The sequence below is a fragment of the Sylvia atricapilla genome, chromosome 10 (genome assembly GCF_009819655.1).
Source record: "Sylvia atricapilla isolate bSylAtr1 chromosome 10, bSylAtr1.pri, whole genome shotgun sequence".
NCBI lineage: Eukaryota > Metazoa > Chordata > Aves > Passeriformes > Sylviidae > Sylvia > Sylvia atricapilla.
In genome coordinates, this window is record NC_089149.1 from 690296 (window position 1) to 716051 (window position 25756).

The 25756-nt window shown below is 51.8% G+C and overlaps 1 protein-coding gene across 1 annotated transcript; it reads left to right on the forward strand.

The window, feature by feature from the left end:
• Nucleotides 1-221: 221 nt before the first annotated feature.
• Nucleotides 222-25756, forward strand: ARHGEF26 (Rho guanine nucleotide exchange factor 26). Its single transcript, XM_066325651.1, has 15 exons — nt 222-717; nt 1030-1484; nt 2846-2882; nt 4516-4661; nt 8146-8202; nt 10310-10470; nt 16102-16254; nt 16696-16825; nt 17950-18024; nt 18652-18741; nt 21374-21528; nt 23056-23265; nt 24447-24514; nt 24690-24794; nt 25588-25756. The coding sequence occupies exons 1-15, from the start codon at nt 237-239 to the stop codon at nt 25728-25730; spliced, it is 2466 nt and encodes an 821-aa protein (XP_066181748.1). The 5' UTR covers nt 222-236; the 3' UTR covers nt 25731-25756.

Sequence of the window (25756 nt, forward strand, 5' to 3'; positions counted from 1 at the left end):
GGCCGGGCCGTGCCGCCGGCGGAAGCGCCGCTCCGCCCGCCCCCAGCCGGGCCGCAGGTGGGGCGGGAGCGGCCCCGGGGGCGGGCGGTGCGAGCGGGCGGCCGAGCCCGGCCCTCCCCGGCCCTGCCCAGCCCTCCCCGGCCCTGCCCGCGCTGGCCCCGCGCCCGGCGGGGCTGTGGCGGCGGCCGAGCCGCGCTCCGCTCCCGCCTCCCTGGAGCGGCGCCGGGCGGGCGGCGATGGACGGGCAGCCCCCGGCGGGCCCCGCCGCGCCGCGCTGGAGGAGCCCGGCGAGCCCCCGGCCGCAGCCCCTCGCCTGGAGCAAGCCGCGGCCGCGGTCGTACCAGAGCCCCAGCGGCGTGCTCGTCACCGACTTCCCCGTGGAGGACAGGTGCGCCTTCTCCGTGCCGCGGCCCGCGGGCACCGGCGGCCCCGCCGTGGGCTCCGTGTCCAACGGCACCGTGCGGCCGCCGCGCTCCCCCGCGCTGGCCCCGGAGCGGCGCTCCCGGCTGCCCGCCCTGCCTCCGCACGGCCCCGTCGGTTCCACCGCCACCGGCACCGTCTCCCCGCCGGGCAGCGGCCGGGGCCGGCCTGCCAGGGCTGCGGGGCTGCCCGCGCTCACCGCGCAGCACCAGCGGATCGTCTTCGCGGCCCCCGCTCAGCCCGCACCGTGCCCACGGACTGCCGAGCCCCCGGAGGTGCTGGGGGGACCCCCGAGGAGCGGCACGGCCGGCGGAGCCCCGGAGAGATCCCCGGTGAGCGGCGGAGCCCCGGAGGGATCCTCGGGCATTGGCAGAGCCGGCGGAGCCCTGGAGGGATCCCCAGTGAGCGGCACGGCCGGCGGAGCCCCGGAGGGATCCCCGATGAGGAGCAGGACCGGCGGAGCCCCGGAGAGATCGCCGATGAGCGGCGGAGCCCCGGCGGGAGCCCCGGTGAGCAGCACGACCGGCGGAGCCCCGGAGGTGCCGGAGGGATCCCCGATGAGGAGCACGGCCGGCGGAGCCCCGGCGGGATCCCCGGGCATTGGCAGAGCCGGCGGAGCCCCGGAGGTGCCGGAGGGATCCCCGGTGAGCGGCGGAGCCCCGGAGGTGCCGGAGGGATCCCCGGTGAGCAGCACGGCCGGCGGAGCCCCGGCGCTGCTGAGCACGGAGAGCCCCGCGGCGCGCAGGGTGGGCTCGCAGCAGCTGATCCCCCGCAGCCTGGCCGAGAGCCGGCCCGGGGGCCGCGGCCACGAGCGGGGCCTGAGGGCGCGCAGCCTGGTGGAGAGCCCCCGGCCGGGCCCGGGCAGCGAGGCCGAGGACGAGCCCGAGGGCGGCCCGGGAGCGCTGCGCCGGGGGCTGCGCTCCACGTCCTACCGCCGCGCCGTGGTCAGCGGCGTGGAGCTGGACGGCTCCGCCGACTGCGGCAAGAAAAACAGAATGTCCCAGCCCATCCTGAAAGCGGTGGTTGAAGATAAAGAGAGGTTCTCGAGCCTGGGGAGGATAAAGGTAAGGTGTCCCGATGGGGGAAGGCGTTGGCCCCGTGGGAGCGCGCCTTGCTGATCGTGCGTTTTCTATGAATGCCGGGAGTTTTCAGTTTGTTTCTTCGCTAACACAAAACTTTTCGTAGTTACCGTGAGCTTTAAAAGTGCGGTTTTACAGGTGGGGTGTTTGAGATGGCAGGCTCTCTTCAAAATCCAGGTGGTTCAGAGCTTTTTTCTGGCTGCCTCCTGTTTGCCTTTCCTGCCGGATTCTCCAGCTTTGACAACCGAACCACGGGCTTAAAACCTGTGTCCCAGAAAGGAGTAAACAGGGAAAAAAAAAGGGACATTGTCTTAATAAAGTCTGCAGGCTAGAATAGAGACAGAAAAATGAACTTCCTCCCTCACTCTTCTATCTGAGACATAACTTTTAAAGTATTTTTGAAAATCACAGAGTAATTTTTAAACTGATAGAAATCACTTCAGGTTTTCTAATTTTAGTGCCTGAAAGTAAAAGCAGCATGCCTGTTTTTAAGTCTTGGTTGTAATCCCTTAGAATCCCGTAGAAGACTCGCATTGAATGTTACTGTATTAAATTATAGAGACCATAGTGTAATATTGTATTTCCTTGTTTTAAATATAACTTGTTACTGTATGAAATGTATTTATAGCTTTCTGTGTAATAAAGTCCACCAGGTCAAGAGGTGATGCTGTAGCTTTTAAAGTAATTATCAGCTTTATGGCAGTTTTCAGCCAATTTGAAATTTCAGCCAATTTATGGTAGTGGCTGCTTCTGTGCAAACAGTGCAGGTGGTGAAATAGGAATTGATGAAATCGTCAACAGCTGAGAGCGTGGGGTGGTTTGGTAGTAGACTTCAAACAGTGAGTTGTGTTTAAGATAGGAGGACATGACACTGTCCTTAGAGTTCTCTGCAAGTCGTGTTTTATTAAATAGGCTCTTGGGCCCTGGACTGGGAGCCCCAGAACAGCTGTTTCATTTCAGAGGCTTGTTGTGCTCTCGGGAGGCTCCTCACAAAGTGCTCAGGGTGGTTTTGTTTGCAGAGTGCAAGGGCAGCCTCGGTGCTGTGCCTCCACAGAGAGCCCTGGGACAGAGGGATGAGCTGTAGGTTCACTGAACCCTCTCAAGCCAGAGCGGTGTGCTTTTGAGACACAGGGAAAATACATCTAAACAAGGCGTGAGAGAAATGAAACTAGAGCAGCTTTTCACTTTCTCTGGTGACACAGTTGTGTTTACTGCACTCCTGTCCTACATCCCAGGTTTACAGATTGGGGCCAAGTCTTGAATAAAACAGACATTCTTGTTACTGTGATTACTTTGCATTCTCCTCCTCCTAACATCTCTCTCTTTTCTCTTAAAATTGACTGCAGAAGATGCTGAAAGGACAAGGGACGTTCGATGGGGAAGGTGAGCCCTGTTCTGTGCTGACTTGTTAATAACTCCCAAGGGAAATGAACCTCAGGATCCTTTTGTGCACTTCCTTTGTATGGAGTCAAAGACTCAGGACCTTGTTTTTCAGCAGTGTCACTGAGATGTGGGACTATCATTTTGTCACTAGACGTACCTTAGGGACATTTTAAAGACTACGAAGTGGCAGATAAAGAGGTGTGTCAAGGGCTTCTTTTCCACTTAAGCTCCCGTCCCTCCAGAAAGTGAGCTGTTGGCTGTGTTTGCCTCAGCCCTGACAGTTCCATCCTGGGCTCCTCCCTGGGGCTCTGCCCAGGAGCAGGACATTTGATCCCTGGTGGGTTTGGGGCCGTCCCTGCAGCACACCCCTGAGTCCTCGCTGTGGCCTGGGGGTTCACACAGCTGCTTCTGCCTTCTCCTCAGCTCAGGCTGCTGGGCTGAACCCTTGCACCCTGTCAACATCTTCTTTTCTTGCTACCTAGGCTTCAAATTTAAATGTCAGAACAACAGCCTGTGGAGCTGTGTTTTTGTGCTACTCTTTAATTCTGGGTTTTGCCAAGTTTGCTGCTTTTCCCAATATTCCGAAAAAGAACATCTTTGATGAGTCCACAGAAGTTCTGTTATAACAACTGCTACTCTCTTGGCTTTTCTCTGCCTAATGCCTCTTTGAGGTCATCTCAGCTGCTGTGTTCCCTTCCTCTTGTTTCTGTTTTCAGAGCTTCCCACTGTGTTCTCTTTGCATCATCCCCTTTCCTACTCTTTATCTTTTCTCACACTATCTCCTGATGATGTTTTTTAGATTCTCTTCCAGTGGCTCCTTTCTGTCTTGGATGATCCCAGCTAAGAACTTTCTCTACAATGCAATAACTTTCTCTGTAATGCCTTCCCCAGGAGCTGCTCCCAAAGCCTAGAAGTACCTTTCAGAGCCCACCTGCTTAATGGCCTCGTTCCTCTGCGGGTTTTTGTGTGCTGGGTTTGTGTCCTGGCTCCCTGCTGTTGCCAGGGGTGTGTGGCCAGGAAGGCTGGTTGGCAGCAGCAGTGCTCCACCTGTGTTCCTTTGCACTGATAGTGCTGAACTAATGATGGCACAGCTCAAACACACGATGAGTCTGTCTGCTCTTAAGGTTCATAGGTCTCAGGCTTACTCAGACAGGCTTTTCACTTCGTGGTGGGAATAGATCTGACCTCAGATCTCTGGAATTGTGAGACAAATGTGAAGACAGTATTTAGGGTTTACAGAAGGGTTGGTGCTTTTCCTGGACGTGATAATAGTGAGACCTGCAGAGCAGTGACTGCTCCACTGACACACAATCTCATTTTCTAACTGCTGCTTAATTACAGAACTGGGTACAGCAAACCAAGGAAGAAAAAATTGTTTGCTATTTTTTTTTTTCTTGACAAAGGCCACATCTGTTCTTTAATTCGGTCTGGGAGGATCTTTGGGTACAGTGATCCATTGTCACTGTACTGCACCATTGTCCAGCCCAAATCAGTTGCTATCTTTGTCTCCTGGAGTGTGAGCAGCACAGTGTCACTTTGGTTTCTTTCACAGTTTAAACGTTACTTTAAATTTTTATGAGAGCAGCTAAACTAACTTTCTACCAATGACTGACATACAGTTGTCATTTCACAGAAAATGCTGTATTATATCAGAACTATAAGGAAAAAGCTCTGGACATAGATTCTGATGAAGAGTCTGAGCCCCAGGAGCAGAAGCTGGATGACAAGGTTGTTTTTCCCTATAAGCCCCTGAGGTCGACATGGAGCCAGCTCTCTGTGGTGAGTTGTGATCCTTGTATGGCCAGAGACAGGAGGGACAGGATCTCTGGGTGGGCTGGAGCAGAGTCTTCCCTCACTCACTGCTGGAGTTCTTGGCTGAAATTTGTCATCATCTTTTTCATCTCATAAGAACAACATGGAAATCCCAGTCAGTTACTGGTCTTTGTTCCACATAAAAAACAACGAACCCAAGTTCACTTTAGAGCCCCGCGTTTGGCAAAGACACAACTTTACTGATGGATTAAAAAAGGGTTGTGTGAGTTCACGAAAAGGGTGAATTACACTAAAGAAAGGCTTCAGTTAGTTACAAACAAGTTGCTGCTGAGTTGTTCTAAATCACTGCACAGCAGCTCTGAAGCTGACTGGAGTGCAGCTGTTTAATGGAAAGCCTTTTGGGAAGGGGAGCTGGTGGTGCTGTGCTGTCCCTTGCACAGGCTGGGAGGTGTCTGCAGGGCTTTGGCAGAGCAGCTTCATCAAACCAAGTGAATTCAGCAGTTCTCATCGGGGCTGCAGTCCCTCTGCCCTCCCTGCAATAACCTGACCAATTGCTGATAGCAGCTGATTGATCCTGCATTTGGGGACTGAAGGAACCATAAAAATTTGGTGTTTACATGGCTATTCTTTGATCGTTCATGTGCCTTCTGGAGGGATGTCCCTAAAATGAAGATTTGGGATTGTTTGTAACCTGTAGAATGTTGTAGGTGCTCATCTCTGGCATTGGAGAGGTGCCATGACCAGATCACCTGGAGTATTTGACCCTCAGCTCTGTATACCCCAGTAAATGAGGGATTAAGCCTCAAGGAGATCCCCAAAGGCTGGTGAGATGGTCTGATTAGCAGAGCTGTCTTAGAGATGCTGATGACCTTTTGCAGTTATAAGGACTGAAAGATGAATCTCTTTGATTCAGTAATTATAAGGAAGGCAAGACAATGTGGTTTTGAAAGGATGTGCTTTTATTTTCTTTTTCCAACAATCAAATACTTAAAAAATAGTTCATTGGCTTCATGTTGCAAAAAAAAAAGTGTTTACAATGAAGTCAATTTGGTTCTTTCTGCCTTCTGGGCAAACTAGTAGTTAAATGTTCAACAGCTGAGGTATTTTGGAAGGAATGCTATTTAGTAATAATAATGATAATTTCAAAACACTAATTTGCTTTGAGACAAAAATAGCATGAAGCCCATCTCAGGAGGAGAACTGTTCTGTGCTGTGCTTCACTTACAGAAACCATCTTATTCTTTACTGCTCCTCAGGCAGAAACTTGTGCACTGTCTGTGTTTGATTGACAAAATTGGAAGTGGGGAGTATATGGGAAAAGGTGGGGCATGGAGAAAACAAAATCTGGGAATCTGAGACTTGCAGTGACTGTGTTTATAACTCTGGAAAAATGACATGCTGTCAATGTGCATTAAAAGTTACGAAGCGAGTCTGGAGCTGTCGCAGGAAGTCAGCTGGAAAATGTCAGTGCTGGGTCTCAGCGTATGCTGGGGCAGGAGGAGAGTGGCTCTGGTGTTTGTTAGCAGTGCCTGTGCAGGGAAAGGCAGGCCAGAGGCACAGGGATCCCCTCTCCCTGCAGGGCATTCCCCTGGGCTGCTGCAGCTCCAGCCACCTGGGGTTGAGGGGTGGTGCCCTTCAGGTATGGAGCTGTCAAATTCTTTATGATTGCAGTAATAAAGAAGGGTGTTTCTGCCTTCTGAAGTGTATTCACACGTGTTGATCTTGGTTCTGATTGGTTTCTCATTCATATAAAAATCAGCTGCTGTCAGTGATTTATGGAGCCACTCCCAGGGTCAGTGTCCACCAGGGCTGCCTCCTCCCGGGGTCACTGTCACTGTCCAGGGTCACTGTCACTGTCCAGGGTCACTGTGCAGGGCTGCCTCCTCCCAGGGTCACTGTCCATGGTCAGTGTCTATGGTCACTGTCACTGTCCATGTCCAGGGTCACTGTCCACTCCCAGGGTCAGTGTCCACCAGGGCTGCCTCCTCCCAGGGTCACTGTCCATGTCCAGGGTCACTGTCCAGGGTCAGTGTCCACCAGGGCTGCCTCCTCCTGGGGTCAGTGTCCAGGGTCACTGCCCAGGGTCACTGTCACTGCCCAGGGTCACTGTCACTGTCCAGGGTCACTGTCCAGGGCTGTCTCCCCTCCGTGGTGCCAGCCCAGCCCCTGGTGTCACTGTCTGGGGCTGTCAGGGCTGCTGTCAGCACTGGCTCCTCTTTCTCTCCCTGTAGCAAAGAGCTTATGGTCACTTTGGGTGTGGTGCCACCACGTAATAGATTTCTCAGGGCTCCTGCCCTTCAGCACCTCCCTGTTTTGAACTCTGTCCCTAACCAGAGTTGCCCTGTCCTCCTTTGCTTCTCGCCTCCGTGGCTGAATCAGTCATTGCTGGGGAAAAGCCAGTCCAGTGTGATGACAGCAGTGATGTTTGGCCTCTTCCATTCCTTCTGCTCAAGTTCTTAGCTCCAATGAAGTTTTTGTTTGCTTAGTATCACACGTGTGACATTTTTTAGGTTATTTCAGCTTAAACATTTTGGACACGTCAGAATTGGGTGTTGAATTTTCTTTGACAGAAAAGGCCAAAGCAGTCTCTGTGCCTCTGTCTTTTGGGAGTGTTGCTGTTGATGGGGAGTGTGAGGCTGGGCCCTTGGCCCGTGAGTTCATGTCCCATGAATTCCTGTGTGGGACACACCCGTGTGTGACAGCAGTGACCACAGAACACAGCCGCAGTGTGGGGTGTGAATTCAGCATTCCCCATGGACCTCCTGGACTCTGGCAGTGTTCACAGGCAGAGTGAAATCTGTATTTCCTGTGTTGGTGTGTTCTTGGAAAACTCTGCCACTGCATCCAGAAAAAAGTGACACTGCACCTTTCAGTGCCGTTGCTCTTCCTCAGGAATGCTCTGAAGCTTTCAGGCTGCTGATTAAAATGTACTCCAATTGTTTAGTAGAAAGACATCTAATTATTTCTTGCTCAGCGTCCAGAAGTGTGTGCTTGCGGTGCTGTGGGAATCTGGGACACGTGTTCCAAAGGACAGTGGAATGTTGGTGTTACTTTCATAGGCATTTACCTGTGATCTGTACTTTGGTGTGCAGACCAGAGCGTGGCACCTCTTTATTCCAGCATTGTGGGGCTGCTGTGCAGGAATGAAACGAGGAATAATATATCCTGTAAAATTCCAGGGAGCAGGTGGAGCAAGAAGAGAAAGCTGTTGATGGTAGCACGTTAGGAGCTTTTGGAGAAGACTGACACAAAAGGGTGTGAGGTCTTGTGTCTGTGATGTGCCTGTGGAGAGAGCAGAACCTTCCACGTGTGTGGTGCTGTGGCCCTTTCCCTGGCCCTGGTGCTCCTCCTGATCCTGGCCCTGTGTTCAGAGCTCCTCTAGGGCCAGGCCCTCCTTGCTGCTTGGCTTTCTGGGTTTGGTGCTCTGTATCTCTTCTTAATCACGTTTTCCCACAAAAGGCATTAAAATACCAATGGATTTGCTTTTTAGGTGAAGAAGAATGGACTGTCAGAAGCCATCAGCCAGGAAGAAAGGAAAAGACAGGAGGTACTCTGTGCTCAGGGCTCCCTGCACACGTGGGGCAGCACTCTGCTTGTTGATCAGGGTTCATTGCTTGGCTTCCTGCCCTCCAGTGAGGTGTCCCCTCTCCTCAGGGGGCAGACATGGACCCAGGGTGTGCTGAGGGGCCCGTGTCCGTGCCAGGGGCTCCTGGGGTGCTCCCTGCACCAGCTCCAGCCTGGCAGCTCCGGGGAAGGGGTGACACTAACCCGCAGCTCACAGACAGGGGAGGTGGCCAGGACTTTGGGTGGCAGTGAGGAGCAGAGAGCAGCTTCTGCAGAGCCCCTGGGCTGTATTCCCTGTGGGCAGTGCTGGGCACCGTGTGTGCTGCTCCCTGTGCCCAGGGCAGGGGCTCCAGGCTGGCACCAGCAGCACTGGGTGCTTGTCTGCTCTCTCTGCCCCCTTTGCTCCTTGTGTCCCCTTCACCCCCTTTCCTTTTTCCCCCTTTGCTCCTTGTGTCCTCTTCATCCACTTTCCTTTTCTCCCTTTGCTCCTTGTGTCCCCTCCATCCCCTTTGCTCCTTATGTCCCCTTCACCCCTTTCCTTCCCCCTTTGCTCCTCGTGTCCCTCTTCATCCACTTTTCCTTTTCTCCCTTTGCTCCTTGTGTCCCCTCCATCCTCTTTGCTCCTTATGTCCCCTTCACCCCCTTTCCTTTTCCCTTTGCTCCTTATGTCCCTTTCATCTACTTTCCTTTTCCCCCTTTGCTCCTCATGTCCCTCTTCATCCACTTTTCCTTTTCCCCCTTTGCTCTCTGTGTCCCCTCTGTCCCCTTTCCTTGCCCCTTGCTCTCTGTGTCCCCTCCACCCCCTTTCCTTGCCCCTTGCTCTCTGTGTCCCCTCCTGTGCTGTCCCCTCCTGGCTGGCCGCAGGGCTCTGTGCAGGGCTGGGAGGTGTCACCTGGCTGTGTCCCTGCAGCCCCTGCCCAGGTGTGTCCTTCCCCAGGGCACACACACATGGCACATCACTGCCGTGGCACTGCCCCAGCATCTTCACTCCTCTTCAGGACACACCTCAGCCTCCTGCTGGGAAGCTTTTGGGATGAGGCATTTATTTCAGCCATATCCTTTAGGAGCCTTTATCTGTGTTTCCTGGAGCCATACTTGCCTCCTTTCAAAAAGAACAAGTTCTTTGGACGCCTTTTAAATGTAAAGTCTTTAATGTTACCAAAAGCATTTTCATGCCTCAGGGTTTTTTATTTGAATTTTAGAGGCCAGTTCTTTCAGTGGGAGCCTAAATAAATATTTTTAAGCTGTAGTTACATTACCAATTCATGCTTTTACTGTATTTCTTTTAAATTGCCTTTTATCCTTTATTCTTTATCTGTCCTTAAATTGCTTTTTAGAGCCTATTAGATTATTTTATAGTTATAGACATTGTCACTGCAGAAAAATACATTTGTCTTCTGCCTTGATTAATGTCCATGTCGTGTCTTCATACACATCCCACCTTTCAGGATCTGTTAGTGAGATGGATCTGTGTGCATATTTAGGCTAAAGAAAATGTGTCACGGACTGATTTGAACTAAAATTACTTTCAGTAGGTCTTTCCTTGCAAGCCTGAACTACCTGAGTGTGTGTGTGTGCCACTGGCCCCTGCGAGTGTCCCTGTCCTTGGGGCTCACACTGACCCTGGTGTGGCTGCAGGTGCTGCCCCTGGCTCTGTGTCAGGCCCCTTCCCTGGCTTCTGTTCTCCAGAACGTGTTTGGCTCATGCTGAGGTGATTGTCTCTCCCTTCCTTGCTGTCAGAAGCAGTGTGTGCCCCATTCCTGCCTGTGCTGGTGGCTCTGATCCCAGCCTGGAGGAGCTGCAGCCTCCTCCTGTGCTCTGGGGCTCACACCTGGTGTTGTCCTCAAACCCCTGGTTTGCAGTAGCATTGAGAACTCTGCATGTAGACTTCTTAAAAAAGACTCCTTTTTTAGTATTAAATAACTTATTTCTAATTAATGATGCAGCTGTTGTAGAATGAATATTTAAGTCGTAATCTCTAGCTTACATCCAAAACTTTGCTTTGCATCCCTGCTCAACGTTTGCTTTTTGTTTTTAAGGGAAATGCCCAGTCACTATTAAGTCTCTCCTTTTCCCCCTCCACTTTGTAGGCAATATTTGAGGTGATATCTTCTGAGCACTCCTATTTGCTGAGCCTGGAGATTCTGATCCGGATGTTTAAAAATTCCAGGGAACTGAGCCTCACAATGACCAAAACAGAGAGCCACCACCTCTTCTCCAACATCGCGGATGTTTATGAAGCAAGCAAAAAGTAAGCCTGGCACTTCTGTATCTGACAGAACTGTACATCCTTAAACATAGCAGCAGGTTCCTTTCTGGAAGCCGAGTTAACCATTGTAGTGGTGATTTTGAAACCATTTCTCCCCAAACTCCTGCTGGTTTGAAGGTGGAAAGTGCCAGTGGCAGAGATGTGCCCGGGGTGTGAGCAGCGCTGCCCTGGGGGCTGTGTCTGTGGGAAGGGAAGCACAGAGGGACTCGGGGTGGAAAAGAGCATCCTTCAGCTGTAACCAGCTGTGTGCTGAGCAGGTCCTTGCAGTGCCCCAGGCAGAGCCCAGTGTGCCTACCTGGGCTGGTCTGTGCGGGCTGGAGTTTGCCCTGCAGGGCTGTGTCCTGGCTGTGCTCTGGGGCTGTCCCCCTGCGAGCACCAGGGCTGTCCCTGCTGCTCCTTCGGCCACCGGCCCCAGCCTGCAGGGCAGACAGACCCCACAGCTCTGCCCAGAGGGAGGAAATGGCCCATCTGACAGCACGGGAATGCACAGGAGCCTTGTTCTGGCTGGTGATTACTGCGGTGGAATTTAATCCGGGACATGCATATGTATGTGCTCTCAGAGTACTTCACACTCCTTCAAGGAGATGCTGAATGGGCTTTGCTTCCTTGCAATTTGTTCTGCATTCGCAGCAGCAGGTGGATTATGTGTTCCACATAACTAAAGCATCCGAATGTCTGTGTTGCTTCTCTTATCCCTGATTGTCAGTCTGAAGTCAGCACAGTGGCTGAGGGATGCTCGTGGCCTCTGAAGGTTCTGGGTGCTCTCAGCTGTGGCTCTGTGCAGCTTCACGTGGGTCTCTTTACCTGTGGAACAGAGAAATACTGACCTCCTTTCAGAAGGGGGGCTGAAGGCTGAACAAGAATTTTATTTTGTTCCCCCTTCTTTCGTCCCCGTTGTAGAAATTGCAAAGTTGTGACTTCTTTAGCATTAACCTCTCGTTTTCCTTGGTGGAACTTGTGAAGTTCCATGTTCCCAGTCACGGTAAAGTCATTTCTTGGCTTTTTTTCTCTGAGACACCACAAAGTCTGTGGATTTTGACATCTGCCGTGCAGCAGTTTGACTTTTGTCTTCCAAAGTTCCTGCAGCAGCAACGTCTTGTGCTGCTGTGCCAAGTGCCAGCCCGGCTCAGGAGCTGCAGAGCAGGAGAACACTTGGGTTTGGTTGGGGCCCCTTCCCTTCTCCCTCCCACTCCCCTTTTCTCTGTCCCTTGCAGTCAGGCTGGGCGTGTGGCCCCAGAGCCACCCCAGTGCCAGCACTGCTGTCGGGGAGGGCAGATATTCCCAGCCTGGATTTTCATGGAAAAGTTCCTTTTACAGGCACCCCTGACAAAGTGTGAGGTGTAGAAGTGCAGGACAACGGGCATGGGGAGAGCAGTACTCTTAGGGGAACTCTTACATCCCTTTTGATTAATAGTCCTCAAAGGAAGTGGGAGGGAGAGGAAAAAAAAGAGTGGAAAAATACCACACTAGCCTAGAATTATAATCTTATTTCTTGTCTGTGAAGCCTCATGGTTTGAGAACTTGGCTTTTTATGACTTGGGGTAAAATCAGAAGTCATAACTCTTTTTTAAACTTGAATGAAAACATAATTTCTTTCCCAAGTTTTGCAATACTGTTAAACTAAGACCAAACTTGGTGCTGCCTTTGAGCAGCGTCATTTGTGTAAATAATGGAAGTGATTTTAAACCAGATACCAGCTTGATATCTCCAAACTGTTGCTTTCCATTTTCAAGGTGTTTCAAAGTAGCAAAATCCGCCCTTTTGTTATAAAATGGAGCATCTGCCCCATTGTGCTGTGTTTTAAGCAGCCTTTGCTTACTACAAAACCTGAGTATGAGTGTAATTACCCCTGGTTTTGGCTACTTGGACAGAAGTTTGGTGAGCTGAAGAGCCTGAGCTGATAAAAATACTTTGGAAAAACCTTTAGTCAAAACTGCTGAAAGCCTCTGTCTAGGAACTTTGACTTGGAGGGTGTCTGATGGAGAGTCCCCAGGCAGCAGGAGAGGCTGCAGTGCTCACAGGGCCCTTCCTGGGGACAAAGCTGCCTTTGTTGGAAGCAGAATGCAGAGAGCAGACACTGTCTGTGCTTTTGGGAGCTCCCTGGCGTGTCTCTGACAGAGGGAGTGCAGATGAATCATCTGTGCAGCCCAGGCTGTGTGTGGTGATGGGAGCCTCCTGGAAGGTGCTTTCAGGGGGCTGGAGCTGGTGGTCCTGCAGCGATGTCAGGAGTGCTGGAAGCCAGACTCTCCCTGCTCCAGCCCCAATCAGGGGCTGTTGGGCTGGGCTGGGGAGCCCCTGGGCCAGGGATGAGTGAGGAGTGCTGTGAGACATCAGGGGCAGGGGGGACACAGCCCCCAGGAGCCCCTCCGGGCAAAGGGGAGCCGCAGGGAAATGGGCAAGTGTCTTCAGCTATAGCTACAGCTGCAGGGCCCAATCTCTGAGTTCACAGCAGAAAGGAAAGCTCTGACATTTGTGCCTTCTCTGCCATTAGGCCAGCAAAGGACAAATGCTTTTGTGATACCAGAGCAGCATTAGCAGAGAATGATCCTAACAAAACCATTTGAGCAGATTCTGTGTGGTTTTAAACTGTGTCTCAGTCACAGAATGTGAACACCCTGGTTGGGATGGGCTCATGACTTACCCCAGACGTTCCCATTTCCTTGTCCCAGTGTCCCTGGGGCAGTTATTGCCTGAATGGACATTTATTGTCCTGCAGGTGCCACCTCTGGCCAGGTGCTGTGGGCACCTTGCTGCTGTCTGGGGAATCTCTGTGGAGCAGGAGCTCTGGGCAGGGCTGCTGTGGCTTTCCACAGCCCTGGATTTCTGCCAGAGCACTATAAATATCTGTGGAGGCAGTGGCTGCCCAGTGGGACAGGCCCTGGGGCCAGGGCTGGCCCAGAGGTGGCCACAGAGGGAGCAAACAGGGGCAGGGGCAGCTGCTCCCTGGGTATTGCCCAGTCAAGGGGTTTTATGGGCTGTGAGTTTGGAGAGTTTGGTGTTACATTTGTGTGTGGAGCCGTGTGTTGGGTCCATTACTGAGACTGTGGGAACTCACCAAACAAACTGATTTCACTTCTGCACTTTAATCACCCTCTCTCCAGACTTTTTTTTTTTTTTTTTTTTTTTTTTTTTTTTTTTTTTTTTTTTTTTTTTTTTTTTTTGCGGTGGTAAAAACTGATTTTGATTCAGCATAAAAATTCTGCAGATATAGGACTCTTTTCCTATTTTTACTGTTTTAAATCCCCTTCCTTAAATAACAATAACGTTGCAGATGTTCAGATTCTGTTCCTGATGAGAAGGGTCAGATTTGGAGAGGTAAATCAGAAATCTCTGTTATTTCTGAGTGAAGTTATCTGAAGCTGGCAGTTGTTACTCTGCTGCCCCTGTCTCTAGGGGGAAGAAACTGAATTCTGCTTGGTGCCACTGCAGTGGTTTCTGTCCCTGGGGCTAAACCTGCATTTCTGAATTTGGCCCTCAGCTTCAGGAGTGTTGCAGAGTGGATGGTTCTTTCCACAATGCCAGGGCAAGATGAGGGAAATCAAGTTCTCTCCTATGATGCTGTTTGACTTTCTCTTACATGGATCTAACTTTAACCAGAAAAGTCCTGGATTTAACAAAGATGTTTGAAGTAAATCCTTCTGACACTCAGGAAAAAAAGCTGCAGATACCACAGCAAGTTCCTTGTTGGTTAAATTGAATGGACTCATTCCATCCCTCAGTCTTGAGCTTTATGGCAGAATCTGTCCTGAAACTGTGAGGGAAAGGATTTATTCTGTGTCTGGTTCATTGATTGTATCTAATAATTAGCAGATTAGATGTGGAAAGCTACAACTTTGATGCAGGATTTCCTCATGGGACATACTGGGAGATGGGACTGTGATATACTGCTCTTCTTTGCCCCTGTTTCCCTTTTGTCTTTTCTTTGTCTTTACTCTCCCAGATCTTCACTGTTCTTACAGAGACTGTCTGATGATGTCACTGATGAAGCACCAGATAAATTCTGAAGGTGGAAGTTGTGGCCCAGCAGGGTCCAACACCTTGTCAGTGTGCCATAACACAGCAGGAAATGTTGGATTTCCTCATTTCCTGAGCAAAGGGAATTGGCAGCAGGGGAGGTTCTCCCAGCCATAAACATGTCTGAGCAGAGAGAAACAAATCCAGTGTGGGATGGGGCTGTGCTCTGGCTCCTGAGACACTGCAGACTCCACACTCACAGCCTCTTTTCAATGGCATTTTAATATTTATGTGCCCCTTGGGGCTGCTCCTGACACCAAACCCCAAATCCAGAGTGCAGGACCAGTCTGTGACAGCTCCCAGTGTGTTGTGCCTTGGAAGGGGCTGTGTGGGGGCAAATGGTGCTGGAGGACTCTGCCTTCAGCACTGGCAGGGCTGTGACAAATTCTGTGCACAGGGATGTGACAAATTCTGTGCACAGGGCTGTGACAGATCCTGCTCAGCACCTGCAGGTCTGTCAGCCAGTCCATCTGCACTTACTGTGTCAGAACTTCACAAAAACCCCAAACCAGACCAAAATCCACTTGGCTGCCGTGGCTCTGGCTGACCCAGTGAGGGCCTGGCAGCCCCTCAGTGCAGCAGCTGCTTCTGAGCACTCCTGGAGAGTGCCTGGATTCAGTTAAGCCCTGTTCTGCTCCTGTTCATCCTGTTCTGCTCCTCCCACATCTTTGAGGTGTGTTTGCAAACCAAACTGTGGAGAACATCATGTGAAAAAAGGTGGCAGATTTGAAGTGATGAAAAAATGGAATGAAGGGCTGAAATTAAATCAGTTTTCAAAATACTGGAGCTTAATGTGAGCTCATGTGTTTTAAGTATTTCCTTAATGTTTTGTGTGCTTTTTTTTGTGTGTTTTGTGTGCTATATGAACTGAGTATACGAACTTGTTGGCTCCAGGGAGTTGAGGATTCCTGCAGTGAGTGCTGATGTACAAAGGCTGCAGCCAGGACAGCTTTTCATGTGTGAGGGGTGACCACAGAGCTGGGTTGTGGGGGATTGCCAGCGAGCATCGTGGAAATCGAGGTGCTTTGGGAGCACTGGGAGTGAGAGAGCACAGGGAGACTTCCAGTGGCCGAGGGACTGACACGTGGGACAGGGCACAGGCACCAGGACGAGTGTGCCTGGGGGAAGAGGCAGCTCAGGATTTGGGGCTCTGTGCCCGTGTTCAGTGTTCACAGTCCCCGTTTGGTTCCAGTGGAGGACTGCAGGATGTGGAGCACCGTGCCCTGCTCCATGTGGCTTTTGCCCGTGGCTCAGCAGCCACTCACACTCGTGTTCCATCGAGCACCTCGCTGCTCTGCTGCCTTTAATTGCAAGAGGAAATGTGTTCATGTGTGTTTGAAGTAGTTTCATTTCTTTTCCAAGGCCAGTTCTGGAAATTCTGGTCTGACCAGCTCAGTGATGCTGTTTGGCAGTGGGGGAGTGGGAAGTGGCTGTGGCAGCCTGAGCTGCCAGGGGCCAGCAGTGCCCCGAGGAGGGCTGGCCTCACCTGGCACAGGTGCTGGCCTCACGGGCCACCGGTGCCGGGACTGTGCCAGCTGAATGCCGGGACAGAAAGCTGCTATGTGCGTGGCAAAGTGGGCAATTGATTTTAACCCCCAGGTTCTTTGAAGAACTCGAGGCGAGGCACCAGAACAACATTTTCATCGATGACATCAGTGACATCGTGGCGAGGCACGCGGGCTCCACCTTCGACCCCTACGTGAAGTACTGCACCAACGAGGTGTATCAGCAGCGCACCCTGCAGAGACTGCTGTGAGCACGGCACGGCCCGGGGCTGGGCTGCTCCCCATGGGCACCTTCCTCTGGCACTGGGACCTCTCTGGGGGCTGCAGGGTCCTCTGCAGGGACTGGGACCTCTCTGGGGGCTGCAGGGTCCTCTGCAGGGACTGGGACCTCTCTGGGGGCTGCAGGGACCTCCTGCCACAGCCCACTGCTCACACCATCAGTTCAGTGTCACAGAGTGGCAGTGGCCCCGTGTGCCACTCCTGGCGCTGCCCTCACAGTCAGGGTGGCAGCTCCTGAGGTTTGATGTCAGTGCTGGGGCTGAGGGAGTAAAGCTGAAGGCTGGGGTGGTCTGACTCCTGCGAGTTGCACTTCCTTTTTTATAAAATAATGATTTATTTCACATTTAGCAACTTGCACAGTGGTTTGGTAAGACACACCATTGAATTCTTCCATCCTCTCTCCTCCCAGAGCCACAAACCCGGCGTTTAAGGAGGTGCTGTCCCGGATCGAGTCCCACGAGGATTGCCGCAACTTGCCCATGATCTCCTTCCTCATCCTCCCCATGCAGAGGGTCACTCGGCTCCCCTTGCTGATGGATGTGAGAGCATCTCCTTCCCTCCCCTTGCTGCTTGTTCTTGCACCGTTAACGCCCTCTCATATTCCGCCCTGGTGCTCTCCAGCCTCCTCATGCCTTGTCCCCTACAGCAGGGCTGTGGCTTCCTGCTGCATTTGTGTGCTGCCTGGGCCTGGGCCCTGCTGCTCCCCCATTCCCAACTTAAAGACTTGGATGTTCTAATGGGAAAGTCGTACAGTAAAGGGTCAGAATGGTTCCTAACTCAGAAAGGGCCAGCACAGGAATTGTGTGTGGTGCTAGGATAGAAATGAGCCCTGCAGCTGAAAAACAACCTGCTGTTGTGTGGGTTGGTGAGGGCCCTTTGGCAGGGAATGCTCTTGGGGACCTGAGGGATGGAGTCCATCCCCAAGGGAGCTGTGGCACGGTGTGAGTGTGGCACACTGGCGGGGTGTGAGGGGCACTGAGCTGTCCCTCCCTGAGCAGTGACCAGGGACTCGGAGAGAGTGATGGAAGTGCCAGGGAGTGTTTGTCAGGCAGAATTCACACCAGGACTTGGGGGTTTCAGTTAAGGGGCCAGGACTCAGTGAGGAACTGGACCAACAGCAGGAGTGCAGATTGTGATCAGGCTCAAATTCCAGCACTGGTAGGAGCCGGAAACAGAACTAATCATTTTGTTCTGTATATTTTTAAATTGTGCACTGATGAATTTGGTCACCTGGACAGTTAGTTCATTCACAGACACCGAATTCTCTCTTCTCTGTAGTACATTTCTAGGTAAAAAATAGAATAATAATCCAGTGTTCCTGCAGTGTGTCACTGGTGCTGCCTTCCCCTTCTTGGGTTTTTCTTTCCTATGCCTCCTTCCCCTCTTTAGAAACAATCTAAACAATCAAATCAAGCATTTTATTTGCCACTCTTTCAGTTTTGCCTTTTGTTTGGAGATGGTTGTATAAACCTTGTCTTGAGAGGTGCAAAGCATCACTTTGTTCCCAAACCTTTCCAGGGAGGCATTCCTTACTGTGACCGAGTGTTCCCTCTTTATCTCAGTCCACAGCCACAATTCAGCTCCTGGATTTAAGATGTGAAATTCCTCTGGGTTGTAATTTGTGCTGCTTAGTCCTCCTGAAGTAACAGATGTTTTGTTTCAGACTATTTGCCAGAAAACCCCCAAGGATTCAGCAAAATATGAGAACTGCAAGCAGGCTCTGAAAGAAGTCAGCAAGGTATGTTCTCAGGTTATTCCTGTGTACTTCCAGGGAAAAATGGAGTTTTCCATGCAGAAATAATGCATGGCAGGAGGAGCACCGAAGCGTAGTTGTTGTATTGAGGGAAGGGCACTGGGGACTGGGTTTGTGTAGAATTGCTGCTTCCTACTTGGGAGATGATCCCAAACTGGACGAAACCGTGGTGGCCCTGGGTTTGTGTGTGGGAGCAGAGAGGAAAGCTAATCCAGCTGGGAGGAGGGGGTGTGTTTGGAGCTGATCATCAGCTTGGCTCAGAGCAGTGGCCCTGCTCAGCCAGGGCTTGGGCTGAGCCTTGCTTCCCCCTGGGGAATCACAAACTGTGGGGGCCCCGTGGGGTCACTGGGGTGAGGGATCTGGGGGATGAGGGCATCTGGGGGCTGCGGGGACAGCCCTGGTGCCTGTGGCCCTGCTGACAGCCTGCTGAGGTGGCTGTGCCCCTGCCGTGGGGCCGTGGCCCAGCAGAGCCTTCCAAGGCAGCAGCAGGCTGGGCTGTGTTCTGGGCTGGGCTCTGGGCCGGGTTCTGTTCTGGGGCCGGGTTCTGTGCTGGTTCTGTGCTGGAGGCCTCAGCCACAGCCCAGCTCAGCTCTGCCCCTCTCTCGTTGGCAGCTCGTGCGTCTGTGCAATGAGGGCGCCCGCAAGATGGAGAGGACAGAGATGATGTACACCATCAACTCCCAGCTGGAATTCAAAATCAAGGTAGGACGGGGGTCCCACTCTGACCACAGGGACACTGGAACTTCCCCAGCATGGTCACATCACACAGTGATTCTTGCAGAGAGGTGATCTCTTGTGGCACAACAGAAATCTAAACTTTTGGTCAGGTATTTTAATTTTGGTAGAAGGTGATGTTACAGCACAAGGGATTTTGAATAAATATTGAGTGAAGAGTGTTTGTTACTGTAAAGATAAAGCTGCTGTGAAGATTTTGGCATTAGGAGAGAGGCCAAAGGCTGCTCAAGGCTGAGATTTGCTGCTGTACCTGATGAGAAAAGTGTGCCTGGGAAAACACTTCCAGGCCAGGGAAGGATCCAGGGTGTTTGTCCTTCCCCTTAAGGGTGGGATATCACAGGTTTCTATTAAAAACTTCCTGTACAGTCAGTCTTTTGTAGGAAACAACAGCAGACCCAGTCATAGGTAGAGGAGGTTTATTGAACTTTCTTCAAGTACATTTATTGTTTCTATTCAGTGCTGCTACAATCCAGTTTATTTGATGTCTGATACCTTTACACAATGAGGATTCTTTTGGGAGAAGATTGTTTCATTATCAGGCATGCAGTGAGTGGAGGTTGGTTCTTGATTTTAAAAGCTCAGCTCTTGAAAGGCTCTGGATCAGGCTTGGGGCAAATGCTGCCTCCAAAAAGACATTTTCAATTTGTCTAAAATATTTTTATCCTCAAACTTTGTCTAAAAACTGAAAGTAATAATATTTGCTTATAGCAACAATAAATACAACACTTCTGGGCAAGTGACACCGGAGCGTTTCCTGACGGGTGGTCACAGACTCAAGTCTGCAGCAGGCCCAGCCCAGGGTCAGGGCAGAGCTGCTCTGTGGTTCCACTCAGATCCCAGGAGTCCCTCAGGGTCTGGAGCCCCTCACCTTCCCCTGGGACAGGGCGTGCTGGCTGTCCCTCCCATGTCCACCCCTGTCCCTCCCTCTCTGTCCCTGTGTCCCTCCTTGTCCCTGGCTGCTGTGGCAGCAGCAGCTGCTTGGGGACTTTGTCTTTCCGTGTTTTTGTGTGACATTTCCCTTTGTGCATCCAGGCCCCAGCCCTGCAGCCTGCTCTGGTTAAATGCACTTTCCACTTCTCAGAGCCTCTTTTCTGCAGCAGGGACATGGTGCACGTGATTTGCTCTTTTGGCAATTAAGGAAAAACTAAAGTAAAACCAAGCTGCCTTTGGAAGAGAGTCAATTAGGAAAATGGGATGAACTCATTTGGAGTACAGATTAGAAGAAATTTTTGTTCATCCTCAAATAGAACTTTTAAAACTATTTTTTGCTTGTAAACTAATCATCATGGGACTGTAATTCTGTTTTATAGCCATTATAAATTAGTTAAAGTATTTCTGTTCTTGCCCAGCCTCACAGAGTTTTGGAGATTTGTTTATTATTTTGTTAGATGTAACTGTGGAGAACTTCATGGGAGCCCAAGGGAAGTGACTCAAATCTCGTGTTGCTTGTGCACATGGCTCAACTGTAGAATTAAAGTTTTAATTAAGTTTCAGCAGTTTTTGTTCTGAAATTTTGCATCCTTTGCAGGAGGGAGGTGGTGGGGTTTGCTTGGGGAGTCAGTGTTTGCTGTGGCAGCAGTGAGGCTCAGCCCCAGTGCTGGGGTTGGGTTTGGCTCAGCAGGTACAGGCAGGCTGCAGGTAACGGGGACAGAAAGCCAGCTCATGCAGAATGGGGACGGCAGCTGACAAACTGCACGAAGGAATGTTTTTTAAAAGCATGTGAAGGGTGCTTTAATGAGGGGAAAACAGACAGTTGTGTTCAGTAGTTCGGGCAGCCTCAGGGGGATCTGTGTGACCAGGACAGTCCCAGGTCTCCCTGGGTCTCCCTGGCCCAGAGAAACAAAGGGTCCTCCCGTGGCTCTGTGTCTCCTGCAGCGGGGAATAACTTGGATTAACAAAGACAGGCGTGCACATCAGGCAGCTCAGATGCTCTGGGGCTTTGGTGCAGCTGCTGCAGGTGTTTTTCCTCGCCCAGGCAGAAAGGGAGCTCCTGCTCCATCCACATGGGCTGGATAAAGAGAGGAGCTGTAGGATCCCTACTCAGCCGTTTTCAGTGAAGGCTGACAGGGGACTCAGACACTGGGGGAGCCCCAGTGAGCACACAGGGCCGTGGGCAGAGGTGTGGAGGAAGGAGGCTGTACCTGCATCCCGGGGTGAGGAAGGTTTGTACAGCCCTGCCTCCTTTCCTGGGTGACACGGCACAGGGAATGTCACCTCTGTGAGGTGCCAAGGACACCCCCACATCCCCAGTGCTTCAGGAGCTGGCCTGGCCCTGCACACACGTTCCTGGAGTCAGGCTCTGCTCTGTGCCCTCGGGAGGGCTCTGCTCCACCCCCAGTGGGATCAGGCAGGTCTCTTCATTCCTGGTTTCCATGAGCAGTGGTGACAGGTGCCCGAGGGATTCCCAGGTATTTGCAGCTGCTGCCTGTGTGTTGTAGTAATGGTGAGGTCCCTTAAACTTTGGTAACCTCTTTGTGTTGGTCATCTCTGAGCTTTGAGTTTATTCAAGCATTTTTCCCAAATGGATCATGCTCTGTGGTCTATTTTTAAAAACTTCTCGAATTTGGAAGGATTGCCATGTGATTTTCTTGCCTCGCAGCCATTTCCATTGGTTTCCTCCTCACGGTGGCTGCTGAAGAGGGGTGAATTAACAGCCTATGTAGAAGACACTGGACTTTTTTCCAAAAGAACCTCCAAGCAGCAGGTGTACTTCTTCCTCTTCAACGATGTCCTCATCATCACCAAGAAGAAGAGGTAAGAGCTTCACCAGTATAAAACTGCCTTTGTGTTCAGTCCTTGAAGCACAGTGACTTTTAACATGATCCTGGCTGTGGAATGAGTTCAGCAGTTATTTGAGCCTCTATCATGGGTTACCAATAACAAGTAACTGCTTGTTAAACAAGATTTCCTTTTGGCAAACACAATTAAGATTCCAGATTGTCAGATGAATTAAAAAGCTGATTCTTAATGGCCTTGCAAAGACAGAACTTTGGGAAGGTTTAAATATCGCAGATGTCCTGTCCCCTCCAGGCTTCCCACAGTTCCCGGAGCCTGAAGCTCCCTCTGCCCAAGTGCCAGAGCTCCTGGGCAGTGCTGGAGCTCCCACCCACAGTGTTGCCATGGCACCACAGCAGTGGACAGAAACGTTTGCTGCTGCTTGGGGTTGAATGTTTGTGGTTTTCCTTAGCAGTTGGATCTCAGAAGATTCTTAACATTGCACTAAGACATCTCTCCTCAGTGAGTGCTAAAAATGGCCATTTCTGAGGCTGCCCTTGGGGCTTTACCCAGAGCTCAGCCCCAGCCCTGCCCCAGCTCCTGGCGCTGGAACTGCTCGGTCCCTGTGCCATCTCCAGTGGCTCTGACCTGCTGGAGATGCTGGGCAGTGACAGGAGGGACATGGGGACACTGCTCAGGGGCCAAAGGGCTGGGCAGTGACAGGGCTGCTCCCCGGGGCTGACAGGAGGGACATGGGGACGGGAGATGTGCATGAGGCTTTGAAAAGGGATAAAATCTGCTTTTCCCCACTTCCCAGCTTTTAGTTTATTGGGAATGTTTCTTCTGCCAGTTGTCCTTGTAGCCCCTGCTGTGATTTTTTTTAAAAAAGATCATTAAAAATGACATAATACTCATCCAGTGGTTTTGTGGGATGGAAGTGAGAAGTGGGGAAGGATTTGCAGAGGTTTATCTGTTGATTAATTAGTAAGAAATGCTGTTGTGATTAGCTGTGCACATGTACAGACTATCTGATAAATTCATAAGAAATGCTTTTATTATTCATGGCACAAATGCATAGACACAGTTCTTTTTCAGACACGAGATTCCCAGGTGGTGATGGCAGCACTCCCAGTTGGCATTGCCAGTTCTTCCCTTGGTTAAGGAGTTATTCAAACTAAAATACAAACAAAAAGCACTCCCCCAATCCCCAAACTGACCCAAAAAACCCCCAGACCCACCTCTCTCAAAAAACCAAGCCCCAGCCAACCCTTTCCCAGGGTCAGAGCACGTGAGCAGGAGTGGTTCCATTAGAGGCACGTTCTGAGTCCCTCGTTCGGGCTGTTCTGCAGAGAGAGCCCAGAGCCATGCCGGTGTTTGTTTGACAGAACACTGTGAGGGTGTACCCGAGAGCTGAGCTAGGGCCCTGTGTGTCACCGGGGCCCCGTGTGGAGCTGGGGGCGCTGCCAGGACTGTCCTCACAGTGGTGTTAGATGTGACTGCTCCCGCACAAACCCAGTGGGACTCTACCCTTACCGCTGTTTTCTCCCTGGTGGCCGTGCCCTGCAGTGAGGACAGTTATAATGTCACCGAGTACGCCCTGCGGGAGCAGCTGCTGGTGCTGCCCTGCGCCGGGGAGGAGCCCTGCCCCTCTCCCGGGAAGAACACGGCCGGGATGCTCCACTCGGGACGGAATTCTGCATCCCACCTCTTCAGGCTCGTGCTCCTCAGCAACCACGGCGGGGACAGGGTGGAGATGCTCCTGGGAGCAGACACTCAGTGAGTACAGTTACTCGAGGGGTTGCTTCACCTGCTTGTCTCCACGGGCTGCTGCTTCCGCCCTGCCCGAAGCAGTAAATATTTCTTTATGACTTACTCTGGTTTATTAACCTGAGCTGCTGGGTGAGGCCTCGAGTGCCCTGCCTGCAGAGAGCTGTCAGGTTCCTGCGCAGGGTCCCGGGGGTCGCCGTGGGCTGGGCGGGCACAGCACCAGGATGTGGCCCAGGGTGTGACACAGGAGTGTCCCCGGGCACGGCCAGAGCGCTCTGGGCCCTGAGCAGGGCACGGTGATGGTGATGGGGCAGCAGAGCAGGTTCATGCAGGAGCAGCCTGAGCAGTGTCCTGCCTCAGAGACCAGCAGCAGCCAGTGCCTGCCCTGGGATGTGCATGTGCCATCAACTTCCACACGCCCTCCCAGCACTGAAAGGGTTCACTTGTTTGGGGGAAGCTGGAAGTGGGACACACACATGAAAGGGAAAGCTCCAGACATGTCCCTGCCTGGAAAAATCCATAGTTTTAGGTTGGCTTTCAAAGTTTAGAATAACCATGAAAGGAACTGAAGATCATCAGTGCTTTCTATTAAAGATCTCATTATGAAGGCAGGAGATGATTCAGACTTGTTTGGAAATGCAGTTTTATTGGGGAGAAAATGCAGGACATATTTAGTTGTCTGGGCTTTCTATGAAAAGACATTTTGTTCTGTAGACTTATTATTGATTTGCTCTGTGCCGTTTGCAGTATAAATAGCAGTCCAGCTGATCATCACTCAGAGCAAGAGTCTGAAAAGAACTCCTGTATTTGAAGTTACCTATTTTTATAGTCTTATCCTTTGGGAAGGATGGGAAGGGAATTTCCAAGGTCAGACAGGTCAGAGAGTGGAGTTTGCCTTTGGAATAGTTTTGTGCAGGTCAAACTGAGCCATTTTCTCTGACACAAAGGTTTCCAGCACAGTTTGGTCCTGTTTTGCCACCTCCTGTGGTGTGCGGATGCCAAGGACCAAAGTCGCAGTGTTAGGTGAGAAGTTTGTGTTGCCCCGTGGAGGAGGCAGAGCATACCGAGGTGGGGTACACGGGCTGCTCCCGGGTGCTGAGGGGAGGGATGCTGGCACTGGCAGCTGGGCGGGCAGGCTCGGTGCTGACCAGTGTCCAGGGCACGAATCGGGACACTGCTGTGCTCTGCAGGAGCGACAGAGCCCGCTGGATCACGGCGCTGCGCCAGGACAGCGACGGGCAGCACACGGACAGGACCAGTAAGTCACAGCTGCTGGGACTCTGGGGCTGTGCGGGGACAGCTCTGCCCTCAGCGGGGCCGGGGCTGCAGCTGCCCTGAGCCGCGGGGGAAGTGTCAAATGGGCACTTTTCAATGAACGCTGGGGTGCTCAGAGCCCCTGCGGGAGTGTTTAACTGCGCCTGGCTCTTCCCCAGCGCTGGCCCAGGTGGAGATCATCAGGACGTACACAGCCAAGCAGGCCGATGAGCTCTCCCTCCAAGTGGCTGATGTCGTTTTGGTTTATCAAAAAGTCACTGATGGTGAGTGAGGGTTTTGCTGTCTGTACGTTTGTCACCTCTGCGGGGGGGTCCAGCTACAAAAACTTGTTTCCTATTAGCACAGGGCTGCAGTGAGTAAAAGTTCAGCGCCCAGGGGAAACGTCAGCATTTGGGTTCAGGTTTCTAAAGGAAGCAGCAGATACAACCAGCTGTAGAACGTGGCTGCTGGCCAGCTTTGGCATGGGAGGTGTCCACAAATAGGAAATTGAATTTGCCTAAAACCACGGAGCTCAGACATTCCAGCGAGTGCCAGGGTTGTCCAAGAGAAACATCCTTGCTCTGTGGTGCCATGGCCTGGGCTTCCCTGCTGCAGCCCTGGCACAGGCTGCTGAGGTTTCCCACAGCATCCAATAGCCCAAGATCAAAGGGATTCTTGCCCAAACCTGCCCACACCTGCACTGATAGCACCAAGTGCTGCCTTAGGGCTGCAGGACACTGTCACTACCTGAGGGACTAAATTCTAACTTGCTGTTGCTCAATTACTTGTGAAATCAGAGCTCCTGTCCCTTGTGTTGCATTGCTCTCTTCAGATTACAGTGGCACTGTAGCATTACTTTTAACTATATTTGAATGAGAAAAAAGGTGATGAAACTGTGCAGTACTTTGCACATACTGTATTTTATTGGAGTCTGGCTGTATGAAGCCCATCTGCCAAAGCTCCCCTAAAGTGGTGCTGGATTCCCAGTGAGGGCAGATGCGGGATGCACGTGATGGGCAGTGGCTGGGTGACCTCAGTGGCAGCAGGCAGGGGTGTCAGCACTGTCCCTTCCCGCAGGCTGGTACGAGGGGGAGCGCCTGCGGGACGGCCAGAGGGGCTGGTTCCCCTCCGAGTGTGCCAAGGAGATCACCTGCAGGGCCACCCTGGACAAGAACATGGAGCGCATGGGGCGCCTGCTGGGGCTGGAAACCAACGTGTAGCCTTGTCCCCACCCACAGCGGGCTGA

What these genes read in the sequence shown, in the direction of transcription:
- ARHGEF26 (XM_066325651.1), top strand. Translation starts at nt 237, where the DNA reads ATGGACGGGCAGCCCCCGGCGGGCCCCGCCGCGCCGCGCTGGAGGAGC. An exon ending in GGCTCCCCTTGCTGATGGAT is followed by an intron (nt 16,826 to 17,949) that starts GTGAGAGCATCT and finishes GTTTTGTTTCAG; the next exon opens with ACTATTTGCCAGAAAACCCC. An exon ending in GCAGCACACGGACAGGACCA is followed by an intron (nt 24,515 to 24,689) that starts GTAAGTCACAGC and finishes GCTCTTCCCCAG; the next exon opens with CGCTGGCCCAGGTGGAGATC.